Source organism: Elaeis guineensis, chromosome 3, assembly GCF_000442705.2.
Source record: "Elaeis guineensis isolate ETL-2024a chromosome 3, EG11, whole genome shotgun sequence".
NCBI lineage: Eukaryota > Viridiplantae > Streptophyta > Magnoliopsida > Arecales > Arecaceae > Elaeis > Elaeis guineensis.
The window spans coordinates 101,465,543-101,481,775 of NC_025995.2; the positions used below are offsets into that span (position 1 = coordinate 101,465,543).

Below are 16,233 nucleotides of genomic sequence, written 5' to 3' on the forward strand. Positions count from 1 at the left end.
TACTTGTATAAAGAAAGCACAGGGTTGTACACTGATATACAGGATAAGACATGGAATGAGTACTCCAAGAACAGTAGCTGTTTGTTGACCCGGTTTGCCGGCACAAGCTAGAAGGTTGCCATCAAAAAATGAGATGGTTCTATGTTCAATCATGCGCACCTCTTCCAACTCGAAGACGCACGGGTGCAACCACTAGAAGAGGTTCTCGGTTCAATCCTGGACGGTGATGGGTAATCTCATTGTATTTTCCACGGAACAGAGATCATTAGGTAATCGATCATCAATTATGCAAGAAATCACCTAATTTTCTCAAAAATGATGGATATTCTTTCTAATGACGATGCCACCAGCAAAAATTCTGATCTCAACGGGAACCTTCAAAATATGCCATATTAACGAGCACGTATATGATTTCTCCTCCCCCCCCCCCCCCCCCCGAAAAAGATTCTTGAAATAAAATATAGCACTACAACAAATTGTAAAAAATAAAATATATCCATAACTAAATTTTTATTATATATTAAATAATAAACTTTAACGTTGACTGAATAAAAATTTTTATTATTAATAGCCCTGATATTTATACGAGGAACAAAACTCTACACAAAAGCCTACATATAGAAAGACCTATCGATAATACCGGCATTAATTATTAATACCTGTGCAAGGCACATGATACTTTTTTTCCTCCTTTTTCCAACTTTTATCTTTGTAAAATTTTCAACCATCCTCGAAATATAACATACTAATATAATAAATTATAATAAACATGATATTTCAATAATCAAATTTTTGTTCCACATAAAACAATAAACTTTAATGACTAAACACATTAATATCTATATCATTATACCGGTGTCCATGTAGCGGATGGAAGGCATTGCACAAGTTGAACCTCAATTTTAGATGCATATAACAGATAATACACTAAACAATAAACTTTAATAATGCCCGAGTACATTAATATTTGCATAATTAAAATCTCTTGTATATTATGACTCAGCACATTAATACCAGCATCATTAGTACTGGCATCTACACAGGAAATGAAAAGCTTAGTAGGGTAGGTATGGTCTCTCTCTCTCTCTCTCTCTCTCTCTTATATATATAGATACGTACATACCCATACATATGTGTGTACAGGGCATTCTGAGGCAGAACTCATGCATCATCCACAAAAATCTTAAGCCCTCCGTATAACCAAGAAAACCAAGATGTATAGATAAAAAATAACCATCAGAACAACAGATGAGTCATTCCAAGTGGAGCTCGGTACAATTACTCCATCTATTCTCAACAAGTTCATCACATCTTAAGGACCGGGATATTAATCACTGTACTAAGTGAAAAAAAAAAAATCATCAAGAATGATGAATTGTCAACGCACAAAATCAAGAGCAATCCATATACAGGAATGAGGCATCTCGGAGCTAACTCGCATACCTCGAATCATATTCTTAGGGAAAACAGAAAACTTGGAAAACTTTGGGAATAATTCTTTAAGCACCAAATGCTATTTCGACAGCCAAAATTTTTCTGGCTTAAGATTGGACAAAAAAGCCAGCTATCGGAAAGGGGAGAAAAGAAGGGAAATTATATACACCAACTGAGCTCATGGTCACACTCTACAATTTGTAATCAGCATTCAAGAAGTTCTCATACTGAGTTCCTTTAAGGGCATGGTAGACATCATCCCAGTTCTGAACCTGGTCAGATAATGGTCTAGTGTGTATTTTTACATGACGACTAGCCAGCTTCCTCTGAGGCACTTTAAGGAAGTCCAGAACATCCACCATTTTCTGGAGGAAAACAAAGTAGATGTTATGGCAAAACTGGTTCGAGAAACAATTTAGATGTTTCTAAACTAAAAGCAGGAAAGTAGAGAACTCACAGTGCGGTTCCGAATGAGATCCTCATAGTAGACAACAATGTGGCGGGTGCTGTTAAAGTACTCAAGCGCATTGGCGGTTGACTCCCCCGTGCTTCTTAGATGAAACATTAACGATGTGGCATTAATTGTAGGTTTGTATCGTGCAAGAACTTCTGCCTGCAAGCAATTACCAACCAAAAAACTTAGAATCTGCCTAGAACTTTGTTTGGATATGCACAAGTCTGTGCCAGCATGGATGAGAGAGATGGACCTCATCTTTTGAATGTACGTGAGCTTTATGCGTTCCATTTAACTGCTTAGTGTTTCGATCATGATTGTTTGCTACTATTGAGACCATCTGGCGGAGTCGGTTTCTTCTAAAAAGGAATATTGCAAAGACCCCTCTTATCCTGAAGTAATCAACTATTTTTTCATGATTTGCCATGAGACCCTGCAGTAACAATGAGACAATGGGTGGTCAGGTAGACCATCATATTCTATAACTATTGAGGGGAAAAAATACAGAACAATTACCATCTAACATAGTCAGATCTCTCTATTTCCTAGTACATTTCTAAACAGAAATTCGTCACTCAGATTAAAAACATGTTTGGCTGTGTTGGACGTGGCTTTAGGCGCTAGTAGGTTTTTTATCCTTCCAAATTTTCACTTTCATAAAACATGTGCATTAAAAAAAAATAAAAAAGTTCTCCATTTCTTTCTATTCCAACCTTTTTTCTCTATCATCCCTTTTCAGTGTCCTCGGTTTCGTTTCTCTCTCATCGTCACACAAATCAATTACCGAACATCTAAAGGCCAGAGCCCCAAAAGCCTTGCTAGAATTTCTCCATGACGCTTTCTTACATGCTTGCCTCTTTGTGAGTCCACTTACTCAAATATTCACCAGCTGTTGGACCTAAATCTCTCTTCTAAGGACACGTTTGGTTGGGGGGAGTTGGGCTCTGGAATGAATGACTCCCACTCCAACCATTCGTTTGAGAGAATCCATTGGAGAGAATTGGGCTCTGGAATAGGAATGGAAATGAGTGACTCCCACTTCCAATCCCATAAAACCTAATCTCCATTCTCCTTCTAGTACTCAAATCCTATTCTGTCAGGTTTACTTTAAAAAAAAATAATTTTTCAAAAATTACCATCTATTTAATTGATTTTCCAAAAATGCCCCAATCAACCATTCAGTTTTCAGTTCTGATTTGAGTCGCAAACCAAATGCATCAGGCATATGACCATTCCAATTCCCACTTTAATCCATTCTGGTTCCAATTTCCGGTCATAAACCAAACACACCCTAAGTTCTTTTGTTTCTATTATTTTAATATTAAATTTTTGATATAAAGATCTTAGGATATGTAATTATTATCACTACAAGAATTTTTTTATACTTAAAATCAATTTTCATGGTATTTTAAATTAATTTTTAATAATTTTATTAATTTATGATGAGATGAATAGGACAAATTATTAATAACCCTACCTAGATCCATACAAACAAGTTGTCGTTTGATGTTCCAAATACATCAAAACTTGAGTTTAAATTCACAAAACAATAATGGCAGGTTTCTTGACTATTTTTATCTATTTAACATATTCAGCATCAATGCATGCTAGTAAGCAAGGAAAGATTTGGCTGTGTCCAAACTAAAAATTTCAGAACGAAGTTACAGATTGTCACAAGTTCCGCCTGTCTGAATCTTAGCCTCATCAGCTTTTTTTACAATTCATGTCTCCAATGTTTTTGTTCCTTGATATTGCTTAAAGCCTCTTTCTCCCAATCATCTTCTCGACTTCAGAAATTCACAGCCAAGTTAAGACTTTCATAATGCATGCCAATGAGATCGAAACCTTTTTACTTGGTATATTAAAGCTTGGTTTCTCTCTTCTAACTGACTACTAAAGAATGCTAAAACTTCCTCTTAATTTCCAAATCTCCAGCACCATAATTTTGGGAATTTAACGTTTTCATTTCATAAATTCTTGTTTGCACCACAAACATCCATATGTGGTAGGCAACATTAAAAATACAAAAATCAAATGTGGAGGTATTAACAACATATTTTGCTTGTTATATTAACTGAAGTGAGAACTAGATAAGGTTATAGATCAAAATCCTCAATATGCACAGCGTCTGCTGTAATACCAAAATTACAGTACAGTGTTAACCTTATAGGAATTTACATGCAGATTTCAAACTTTCCAAATCTAGGAAAGGAATACTATTAACTCATTGATGCACCAAAATGATTACAATTGCTGGGCAGAAATGAAATAAAACATTAGGCAATGAATGCCCTGGACAGAATTAGTTCCTGGTTTTAGTGGACCAAGTAGTTGTATAAACTACTCCCACAAAATCTCTGTAGATATTAAGGTTGCAAAGAACAAGATCCACATCTGATGGATCAGACCAGACCATTGTTTCCTTTTTTGTACTAAAGTAGTCACAAGTATGTAATAATTGTTCCATGCAATAAAGAATAAGGTCATAAAAAAGGCAATCGTGAATATCATGATCTGGAAGACTGACCAAAGCAAAAAAAAGAAAGAACCACCCATGGTTCGCCGAACCATCCCAAACCATAAGATTCGAGGCATTCCAAGCCGTACTGGTCACAAAATGAGACGGTTCAACCCTCTGAATCAGAACATTGGACTAGGGAGAGGAAAAGAGAGGAAAAGAAAGAGAGAGGAGGGGAAGGAAAGAGGGGACAATGCCATCAGAGGGCCATGGAGGCCTCCATGGCTCTATGTCACCCAATAGGACGTTTAATCAAGAGAGATAGAGAGAAAGAGAAGGAGCGAGGGTACCAGAGGGAGATGTAGTCAGCGGAGAGGTCGTCTGGTGGCCACCATAGCTATTGGGCAGCACAAAAGGTGGAGGCGGAACCGCAACCGCAGAACAAGGGCAACCGCCCCCATTCATCGTTTTGTTTTTGGTTAAACGATGATAAATAGTGAAGCCGGCAAATCTAACTTAAGAAAAGCTGGCAATGAAATTGTTGGCTTCACTGTGGTTGGGATTTTTTTAAAAATCTTGTGAAACAGAGGCAATCGACCCTATTTCACGCCCACGGAACCGCGGACCACGATTTCACTATCCGATGGCCAATCAGAGATCCTCCAATGGCCTCTCCAACGATTTTTTCTCCCTTCTTTTCTTTCCCTCCCCTCTCTCTCTCTCAGCCACAATTTGGCAGAGGAAGCAGAGGTCTTGGTGGCCCTCCGAGCGTGTCCACAGCCCACTTGTGGCCACCGCCGGCATCTCCGGTCACCCACTCCCTCCCCTCCCCTTTTTCTCTCTTTTCCTCTTCCCTAATTCCTTTCTTTGCTTCTATATCGGTTCGCGCCGATCTGATCTAGTACGGATTCATGGTGACTCATACCGTCGGCAAGCTGACACGGATTCTCGTATCGGTTCCACGGACCTTTGAACCACCAGTGCAAGATATATGAAATCGCTGAGAAAATGAGCATCAAAATTTAATTTTTGATATGCAATAGCTGATTCAGATATCTAAGATTCACATAAGACTAACCGAGATTGACCTGTGGCAGTAATAGTGTTCTAAGGCAGTTTATGATAGGGTTCACATCGGGAAAGCCAAATGAATGAATCATCAACCTTTTTTTTTTAATCTCCAGCCTCTTCTTCATCATTGGCAAATTGTCAAGCACAAATACTTTCTTAAAAGTAGCTGTACATTGTCCACTAGATATTGGATATAGATGCGTATTAAAGATAGCCTGTTACATGTCCAGCACTTCCACAAACATCCATCTATTTGCTAAAGGAAAACTGGTATAAAGACAATGAGGATATATCCAACTATTTCCTCCATGTCCCAGATACTTTTGGAGAATATCAAGTTATGATTGAGTTAGGCCAACAAATTCAACACCTAGGTAAACAATCCATGATGGTAAATAAGACCCCTTTCAGCTTTCATTGTAATGTGTGTCCTAGGTCTAGGATTGGAACACCACCCATGTAACAGCCCTATATTGGTTTTTTTATGTAGTGCATCGGCCAGGGACGAGTACAGGATACCCCTAGTATACCTGCAGACTCCATACTGATCCAGAATACCCCCGCAGACACCATACTGATCCAGGATACCCCTAGTCTAGCTGCAGACTCCATACTGATCCTGAACCAACACATATCACTATGAAACTACCCTATATCAACTGATCCAGGAACCAACACATACTTATCCAGGATTTAACCCCTCCCGAGCCCAGGCACCCTGCTTGATATGCTCTGCTCTGCTCTCTCTCTCTCTCCCCCCCTCTCCCTCCCTCCCTTCTCATTCCGATACTATATTTGGTGCGATACATGGTATGGTGTGTACTGCACTGACCATGGATCACTATGGTCCTAATCCTCAATATTTGACAATAAAAAACATTGAATAAGATTGAAATATAACCTATGCAACGAAAGAAATATATCTAAGAGTATAGAATTTTCAATAAATGAAGCAGAACTTACTAGTTGTCATACTTGATGCAGTTATATGTTAAAAAAATATTTGTTTGTTCTCATAAATGGAACATCTTTTATGTTTGTTGTCACAAATAGAAACCTCTTTTTCAAGATTTGTGATATCAGCATGTGTTTTTGTCCATACCAGGCATCTGTGTCTATGATTCATAGTTGACTTATAGCAAAGAGTCAAATATAAAGGTGATGGCAAGAGAAAACCTCCTTCACTATCACGTGGCAGACAACAGGAAGATAAAACCATAAAGGCCATGTAGGCACAGGAAGAAAATGATGTGTTCGGTTGTCTTTTTTGTTAAACCTATTTTTTCAGGTGGGTATTGTCAAACTGGTCATAAATTGCTGATTCAAGAATCATTTTCTTTAAAAGCTGAAAGTTGATGGAAAGACAAGGGACATGTAATGAAGCAAAGAAATCACTTTATTAAATGGCTATCTAAATGCCTATGCAACCATCTAGTGGCTAAGTAAAGCATAAATACTTACACAAGACCTGTTTAAATATTTAGCAACCTTTTAGTCTTGCGTGATTATTAGTTTCATGACCAACCTAAAATTACCCTTCAACATGATCTGACAATCATTATCTGCATTTTCTCCCTAGCTGTGTGTTTTAGTCATCAAACAGTCTAGAAGTTTCATGTGAGTACACCATAATATGCTCAATTGATAGAGAAGTATTATTCTGATTTACCTGAACCTTAGCATTTCTACTGACAAAGGAAAAAATTGTCTTGCCTTCCTCTCTCTATATCTTGATCTTTTTTTCTTCTCCCTTTTTTCTTGTCACATTTAGATGCTCTCTTCTCAGAATAGTTGCAGCAAAAACTCATCTTCTAATTCTCATTTTTTTCTTAAACTTAGAGTTCTGTAATTTCCTACCAATTACTTCACAAGGTTCTTGGTTTTACTCGTAAAATTGATAATAAGGACACCAGAACATTTATTAAATAACAAATACACCTAGAAGAGTCATTGTTTTTAATAATTTGTAAGTTTTATGCATTAATTTTATGTGAATTTCATACATTTAACATTTTGTAAAACTCATAGCCATTGTATAGTCTATTTGAAATGATTAAACCCCAAGTACTGGAGAGAGTTTAAAAAACATATAGCTATTTTAACAACCTTGCTTTAGAGAAACAACAGTTGCAAGTGGACTACCTAGAAAAATTGGAAAAATTCTTGAATCAAAACTCCACTTTATACAACAAGATGTTAGATAATAAGAACACTGCAGCAAGTCTTCTTAGAAACCAATCATTAATACAGAATCTAAGCTAGGGAAAAAAAAAGTTATTGTAATAACAAGTTGCACATAAGTTTAAGTCATCATCAGATATGCATAGGGATGTGCACAAATGATGACTCAACTAATTTGATAACCAGACATGCATGAGGACAGCCTTGTGGATTCATTCCAACGACTGTGAATTATCATAACTGAGATCTTGGTTCAATTTTTACTTCCAGAATAGTGTAATTTCTAATAGTAACTGCAAAGGATCACTGAGTACTAATAACCACAGCTGATTGTTAACAAGTTACCCATAAGAAAGATTTGCCAGAAGGTAATACTGTACACATGGCAATGGGGAAGGGAGAGCACAGTGAAAGGTATAAGAACAATGTAAAACAACCAAGAACAAAATCCAAATGATAACTAGAGATGATACTCAAATACCATGGATGCCGAACCAACTGGTGCACAGAAGTTAGTTAAGTGTGATGCTAATTATAAGGAATGTTCTAGACAAGCAACGATATTAATCAAAGGAATTGCATGAAATATGATTAGTAACTCAGGAATTGCACAATACATCATAAGTAACCAGAAGAGGAGAAAACAACAATGAGTGTGTATAAACATAAATTAATAGAAATAGAACAAAACTCTACAGTAAGACTTTGGCTGCTAGAAGAATGACTGACTGAAAATTTGACACGGTGACATCATGGCTCAGGTATGGATCCAACAAACCAGACCCACTGGCAAGTCAGGTTAGTTTTGGATTGTAGATTCTGACCTGCCTAGAACCCTATATATAGATATGCATGCACTCACAAATATATATACACAATGCACAAGATTTTTCAAGGAAAAAAAGACAAATAAAATCAAACCCTTATCTATTTCAACTACAATTGTGCCCCACCCAGCCTCCATCTGATCCTCTCCTCTCTCCCCTCATATCACTCTCCTTCACAACTATCTTCTCCATCCTCCCTTTCTCCTCTCCCTTTTCTCTCTCTTTCCGGAATGCCTCCATCCCATCGTTAATCTAGGCTTTGGTTGTCGAGCTCCAGCACCACACTATATCACAGCATCATAGGCCAAAGCTCCAAGTTTCCAACCTAGTCATCCCCTCCAACGGATCCCCACCATTTCAACTGTCATGCCATTTGGGTGCAATCTAAGTACATAATATCATAACCCCATCCTTGTGAGCCAGCTTGGGAGCCCCATCACTACCTGCTATATTTGACTAATCCCAAACAAAATGCAGAAAATAAACTTGAACTGTATTGGATTGGATTTAAAAATTTCTAAAAACAAAAAGTTCAAAGGATTAATATAGCATCCACTTATACTTCAAAATATGATCCCTCAATTTTTTAGAACTATTTGAGTAGTGATCAACATTATGCAACCATTGCAAATTTCTGCCAGATTTCTAGCAAGTAATGATGGGAAAGCAAGCAATCTATCATACTACCAAGATGATCAATTGGAATTTAAGGGTGACATACCTTACAAATCACAATATCACATGGCTGAAGCTCATGCAACCAAGAAGAAACCATCGAAAATACCTTGAGTACACAGAGAGAGGACTAGGTTTCATTTAAGGAAATTCATTATTTTTAAATCAAGAGTTACTTTTTGAGAGAGAGGAAGAGAGACCATCCATATTATCCAAGTCCAAATATCTGGGAAGCACCAGCTAAGCCTCAAACCTAGAACCTTGGTTGGTAGCTTGATGGGCGTGACCACTAGGATAAGCCCCAATTCATCATTATTTTTAGGCAAAAGTTCAACAATGAATAAAGAAAATATAACTAAGTATCTTGATGATGACCTTTCACAGAAAGAACATAATTCTCAATAACCTTGACCTCTTTTTCTATCCTTCGACCTATCTCTATGATCCCTTTTTTGTCCAAAGATTATAGAATTGCCAAAAACCCACCAAACCAGCTCCTTATTTTGTTATTTGTATTTTCCTTTTCCTTCTCTTCTTCCCTCTACTCCTTCCCACCCAAGGCATATCATCCTCATCAACACTAGAAACTACAAGATATCCAAGCAATTCTTAACCTCCTCCACCAACCATAAGTGCCCTTCTTTTTCCTCCGATTCCTCCAACCCCAGTCCACTCCCTACAAGGTCCTCAAACCCAAGCTAATCTCCCGCATATACTTGCTGCTTAATCTATACCACTAGATACACTAAATTACCTAATGCTTCAGCTCTCTCCAACCTATAATCGGCTTATGAACATCAAGACTCAAAAAACAGGAGAAGAAATTTTGTTTTGTTCCCTTTTACACTCAACCCCTCCACCCCCCCCCCCACACACACACAAAAAGAAAAAGAAAGGTACACTCCTAACTCTTGAAAGGTTTCTCTCCATCTCTAGTGTTGTTCTCTTCTACTCCTCATTGTTGGGAATTTGAAAGAAAAAGGATGAGGGGAAATGGCCACCAGAAGATTAACACTTCAAACATAAAATGACACATATAATTGCAAGAAGATCAATGATCAAATTTAAATCTCTTATTTCGCAAAACCAAAGCCCTATTATTTGAAGCATTCTATAATATATATATTACTCAAAATTATTTACTATAGAAAAAATAATTACCAGAATACTAGACCAGTGTTAACTTGCTATGATACTTGGATTAAAAATACAGTATTACACTTCAAAGAGCAACTAAAAGGGTCAGCGAGCAGAAACAAGTAATTGAAAGCAAAAATATAACCCATCTTGTGACACATGCATGGGCATGCTGGACTCGCTAGATATAAGGAAAGGCTAAACAAGTTAGATGACAAAACAGACAAGACTTAGTAAAAAAATGTTAGGTAGAGAGAGAACAAAAGCATAGAGAGAAAATATTAGGAAGAGTGAGAATGAGAATTATTAGATGGAATGAGAAATCAACCAGTCATTTAAGTAAATAAGAACGAGAATGATAATGGAAGCAGGAAGATGATCAATAATGTGATTGATGGCAATGATATCATAAAACAGCAACTCATTCCTAAATTGAAGCATCATCCAGTAAGATCTATAGTATTGTTGTTGATTTGCTAGAAAAATGCAAAATATAAGAAACCCTGACGATTATAACAAAAAGACTGCTGTTCCATTTGATTTAGCAAAATCTATCGTTGATAGTGACAGATCGTCAAATTTGAGCAAGCTGAGCTGGCTTTATGTAGCTAAGGTTTAGGCATTCAAATTAACACGGAATGATCCAATCAAATGGAGAAATGAACAATGCATAAGCTCATCTCACACAACAAACTCCTTATTTTTCCAACATAGATCATGGAAACAACCCCATGCTTAGAAATAAACAAAATTGAATTTTTGGTGAAATCAGTGCTCATTCAAGATTAAGATCAAACAAACATAAAAAGATTAAGCTTCTTAGTTAGGTCCAACATTAAAAAATGCATGACCAAAATGACAGTACATACCATACTATACAAAACACATCACAATAACTTTCTTAGATTTACCTGATTAAGCATCCACTTAAAGCCAACGGCAGCTGTGCATTCATTTTTTGAAGCACTACTGTGCCAATCTAGATTGTAAACTTTATCCAATGTCTTTATGATGGCTGATATATTGCTTCTCCTTTCTTTGACAGAGAATATCTCCCCATTAGAGCTAATGTTAATGTGGCTATTTAGCAAAGTCTCAAACCACCCACTTCCAGACCTCTGCATTGACAATATAGCAAAGTATCGAACTGGTGTGCATGCACATTCTTCCCTGACAAGTTAAGAGAGTTGTTATGCAATGTCTTTGTACAATCCAAATCAAGAATAAATATCCAGAAAACAGAAGCCTCTTTACCTGCTATAAGTGGTAGGTTCCGGATAGTGCACATAAGGAATCTCAGATGGTGGAATACCAGGATCATGGCAAGGCAGTTCTGCTAGTTCGATCATTATTATTCTGGGCACACCATGATTCCCTATTTGCTTTAAACACATAGAGCAAATATAAACACCACAGATCATAACAGCAACCAAGACAACCATCCTCAATGCAAGCGGTGATTTCTTTGGAGGCTTTATTATGAATGACTCCTGTTTGAGATGAAAGAAAAGAAAATATTTAACATGGTTGGATAGGGGGAAGAAACACAGAGAAGCTAAGACCCCTGATAGTCCCATTGTGACCATATACAAAAATAAACACAACTCCATCCAAGATTTCACTTTGCATGCAAGGAACTCGACAAGTAGTACATAAGAAGGTTCCAGAAGAAAAGACAAAACAAAATAATTGTTGCTCTATTTGATTCACTCAATTAGTTAAAAGCCAGAGGAAGAAGAACCATGCAGAGTCCCTTGACGTTAATAGAAATCAGATCAGAAAATTCATAGCACAGAATTCATTTAATGCAAAGCATCGGAGTATGATGGCAAACCACGAGCTAAGAGAGGCTTCAAAATCCACTGGCATCGAAGATTGTTCAAGCCAGTGCATTAATCAGATACAAAGATCTCCAAAAGCAACAACAATCCCTAATAAGGAGAAAACAAAGGAGCTTTTAAAATATTCAATCAATAGAGAACGAAAAAAAGGGACAAAAACCAAAATATACTATCATTTATTCAATTCCAACAACAGCTACGAACGCTAAAGGAAGAGAAACTGTGCCCTAAAAAAGTGAATTAAATAAATCTCGGATAAAACATATTCATTCCAACGAAACAGAGACGCTCGTATCTCCACCAGACAACATCAAAATCCCAACTTTTTTTAACCCCACAAGAAATCACAAACAGAGCAAGATATCTAATGGCGTTAGACAATAAAATAAAAAAGAAATAGAAAAAGAGAGAACAAGAAAGGAATCACCTTATTGAAAGAACAGCAATCTTCTGCCATCTTTTGCTTTTATTTTGGCTTTTTGTCTATCCTTCAAGAAAAAAGGGCATAAAAAGAAGAGCAACCTCCCCCCACCTCCTCCTCTCTCTCTCTCTCTCTCAGATCTTTCCTCCCCTTTTCCTTTTCTATTTCTATTCCTCTTGCTTCTTCTCTCTCTGTCTCTCTCTCTCAGAAGAAACTTCTTGTGGGGCGTATTTTCCTCTTCCTTTTTTTCAAAAGAAGGCTCTTTTTGGAGGAGAGCGGAGCGAAGAAATCCAAACGCACACCTGGGCCTGGCCTTTTCCCATCATACTAAAACCCCTCCCTTGAGCCACCATCAATACCATCAAACGCCTGCAACGCTCTCCTCTCTTCTTCCCTTCTCTTCCCTGCCCGCCTTTCCTTTCGCTCGGATTTGTCTCGATCTCGAATCGCCGTTTGTTTTTCTCCTTCAAAAACCAATCTTTCCTCCTCCCTCGACTCTCCCAAAGCTTCGCGGAAGTACACCTGGCAGTGCGGAGAGGGAGAGAGCGGGCGAGAAGGCGGACAAAACCAACAGACGCACCGGAGGGTTTGGGGGGAACATTACTAGTACGAGAAAGAGAACAGAGATCGCATGTGATCCATTCAAAATCTAGACTTTTATTCGCTTTCTATCCATCTGGAAGAAGCCCAATTTGTGATGGCACCCAAAATTACATTCTTAATATCATATATACAAAGAAAGAGAAAAGTAAACAGAACATTTTGATACATGATTTATCCCACAAGTACTCGTGTGCTCATATACCCACTTGCACGAGTCTGCAATACCGGCGGCATTGGAATATGGTACATGCGTGTGTGCAAATTTGATAAATAGCAACGATGCTATTTAATCACTTTTTTTATATAAAATGATTAAAGTACTTTTATTTATAATTGAAGAGTTTAACTTATTTTTATTTTTTTTGATAATTAAGAAGTCATAATTACAAAAACAACAATAATAGAACAGATACCATACATTACATAAAAGGCAAGCCATAACAACCCATCAACTATAATTCAATTTTAATTATGAGATTTGTAATGAAAGATTAGGTAATGGTTAATAAAGTCTCGAGGGCTTAGAATTTCTCTATTCTCCTAGTTAAATTTGTCAACTTTTTGAGGATGGAATGGTTGAACTAAGGTTGTTGGTTCTATACGAAATTTAATATCAATCCCTTGAGAAAAGGTATATTATGGGTGTTTAGGCTTATATCTCTACCAAAGAGGGGTACAATTATACAAGAATTTGAGCCTTAGTACTTAAATATAGATATTGGATAAGATCCAATTAATTTGTGCTCTCCCTTATCACTTGAAAGCAATAGGTTCCCAGCACTTGTGATAGCACTCCTAAAATTGCATTATTGCTAGCATTATAAAAAGAAAGATAAGATGTCAATCCCCCGAGAAAATGTACATTTTGAGTGTGTAGGCACATGTATGCAATAGAGAGGGACATAATTAGATATCAGGCAAAAGTAGAAGTTCATGGTACTAACGTTGCAACATATAATAAATGTATATGAAATTAATTGGATATTAGGCAAAACTAGTATTGCTTTTTGGATATGTGTAATGTAGGGGAAAGAAATGTAAATTTTGATGGATGGTTATAATCTTATGTAATCGATATTTTTTTATCTGGATTGATGGATTTACTTTAAATTTTAATTATAAGGACCATCTTGTGTCTTTTCAACCATGATAGGTATCTATTCAAAAGACAATGGAGAGAAATGAAATGATTTTATTTTGTATACCAAATAAAAAATATATTATATGCACCAACTTTATGTAGCTCGAGAAAATAAAACTTAAATTTTAATAATTATTGTTTGATTGTATTCAATATTAGAAATTGTTGTGCTTATCCTTTATTATGGTGATTTGGACATAATCTCTAACCCCAATTCTTTATTTAATAACTAACATCTTTAGTAAATTAGATAGAATTGCATAATCACTAAAAGTCAAATGTGCATTTTCTAACTATGCGTGCAAAGATTTCAAATCTTGACATGATCTCTCTCTTTTTCTTTGAAATATTTTATTTTTAATTCATAATTGCAATACCAAGCAAACAAGGAATTTCAACAACAATAAACACGCAACTAAAGACCATGACTTATAGATTACGATCGTAGAATGATTCAAACAAAAATCTATATGTAATAAATCAAAAAAAAAACCAATGGTCTCCCAATGCAACAAGTGTTGCATATCTAATATCCCATGTTTTTTTTATCTGAGATATGATATGTCGTCATCTAACTAACAACAGATGTATTACATTTAAAAATAACAGATGCATTATATTTAAGATTTTTAAAAAAATAACCTATCAAATTCATATGCTTTAAATGTAATCATCGATCAAATTATTGGATGACAAAGATCGTCATTTGAGAGGAGGGAAACAGGATTTTGCTTTAAATGTGGTGATTTTTTGATAAGAAAAGATACAAGCCTTTTATTTGATAGTCCTTTCTGGCCGATACATTTGCACTGTCAGATAATAGATCGTTGGGAGAGGCCTTTAATAAATTTGTCGGTCTGAGAGCACACAGAAAAATGAAAGAATGTGTGATTTGAATAGAGAGCCATGCATGCTCCTAGTGACTGTTTTCCGATTGGTGCAGAGGATGTGTGTGGCATTATAGTACATTTTCACCAACTTGTATGAGTACCTGGAAGTGATCTAATTTATTGTGCATTCTAATTGTGAACAATTTATCACAATACCTAGTTTTGCATATCATACCAAATCATTGCCCTATGCCAGAGCATATTAAAATTCAATATATTCCCCTACGTAAACGGCTTTCTAAAAATTCAAGTCTGTTAGCGACATTGCATCCTACTAATAAATTAGGGTTTCAAGTAGCACCGGTTTTAGGTGGATTGGCACATCTAGATAGACAGATCTACGTGATCCCACCGGCTGGTGAGTGGTGGTGACCAGCGAGTCGCCACGAGTGCCTCATGGCCATAATTTTGATACTTATTTAATCATATCTTTAATTAATTATAAAATTTGAAAACAGGATGGAAGTCGCAAAGTAGCCAGACGGTCGGTCAAACGCTTTCGTTCTACGGCTGCCGCTGGGACCCGAAAGCTGGGACGCACGCGTAGCTAAAACGTGGCCAAACGCAAGCCAACTCAACCCAACCCCCATCCATCACCGTCGTCCACGTCATCGGACGGCGAAACATCCGCGGTCCCACATCCGCACGCTAGCTTGAAGCCGAAGGTGCCATCATCACTGTACCCTCGTGGACCCTAGCTCGTCACCCGAGGATACCGTGGGAGCAATGTTTCCGGCGTACACCAATTGATGACCGTTTGATCCGATGAACGAGAAATTAACCGAGCTCATCGTGGCGGTGACGGCAAGCAGGGCGGTGAGTTTAATGCGGTTACGGGTTACAAGAAGAGCCCAACCACACAGCATGGTGAGGATTACGAGATGGCGTCGGGAGGAGAGTCCCACCACACAGCGAGAGCGCTTATCGGTGGGAACCAATCTGGACCATTGAATCCATGGTCCTATCAAGAACAATAGTAATTTGGAGCTGGAGTTGGAGGCCGTGCGATGGTCCGGTTCGTTCAATAATTAATTATTGCTGACCGCGTCTCATAGAGATCACCCAATCGATAGAAATAAGCTCTATTTGAACAAGTTCCT

General features: G+C 37.2%; 1 protein-coding gene across 2 annotated transcripts; it reads right to left on the minus strand.

Moving 5' to 3' along the window:
* Positions 1-1,197: 1,197 nt before the first annotated feature.
* Positions 1,198-13,188, minus strand: LOC105041387 (uncharacterized). Of its 2 annotated transcripts, none has more exons than XM_010918349.4 (6): positions 12,506-13,188; positions 11,492-11,727; positions 11,149-11,407; positions 2,142-2,321; positions 1,892-2,047; positions 1,198-1,799 (listed from the first exon to the last, which is right to left on the minus strand). In XM_010918349.4, exons 1-6 carry the CDS (start codon positions 12,533-12,535, stop codon positions 1,626-1,628), a joined length of 1,035 nt encoding a protein of 344 aa, XP_010916651.1. In that variant the 5' UTR covers positions 12,536-13,188; the 3' UTR covers positions 1,198-1,625. The 2 variants fall into 2 exon arrangements, with proteins under 2 accessions (XP_010916651.1, XP_019704486.1); XM_019848927.3 differs by lacking the exon at positions 12,506-13,188 and adding an exon at positions 12,072-12,387.
* Positions 13,189-16,233: the final 3,045 nt, after the last annotated feature.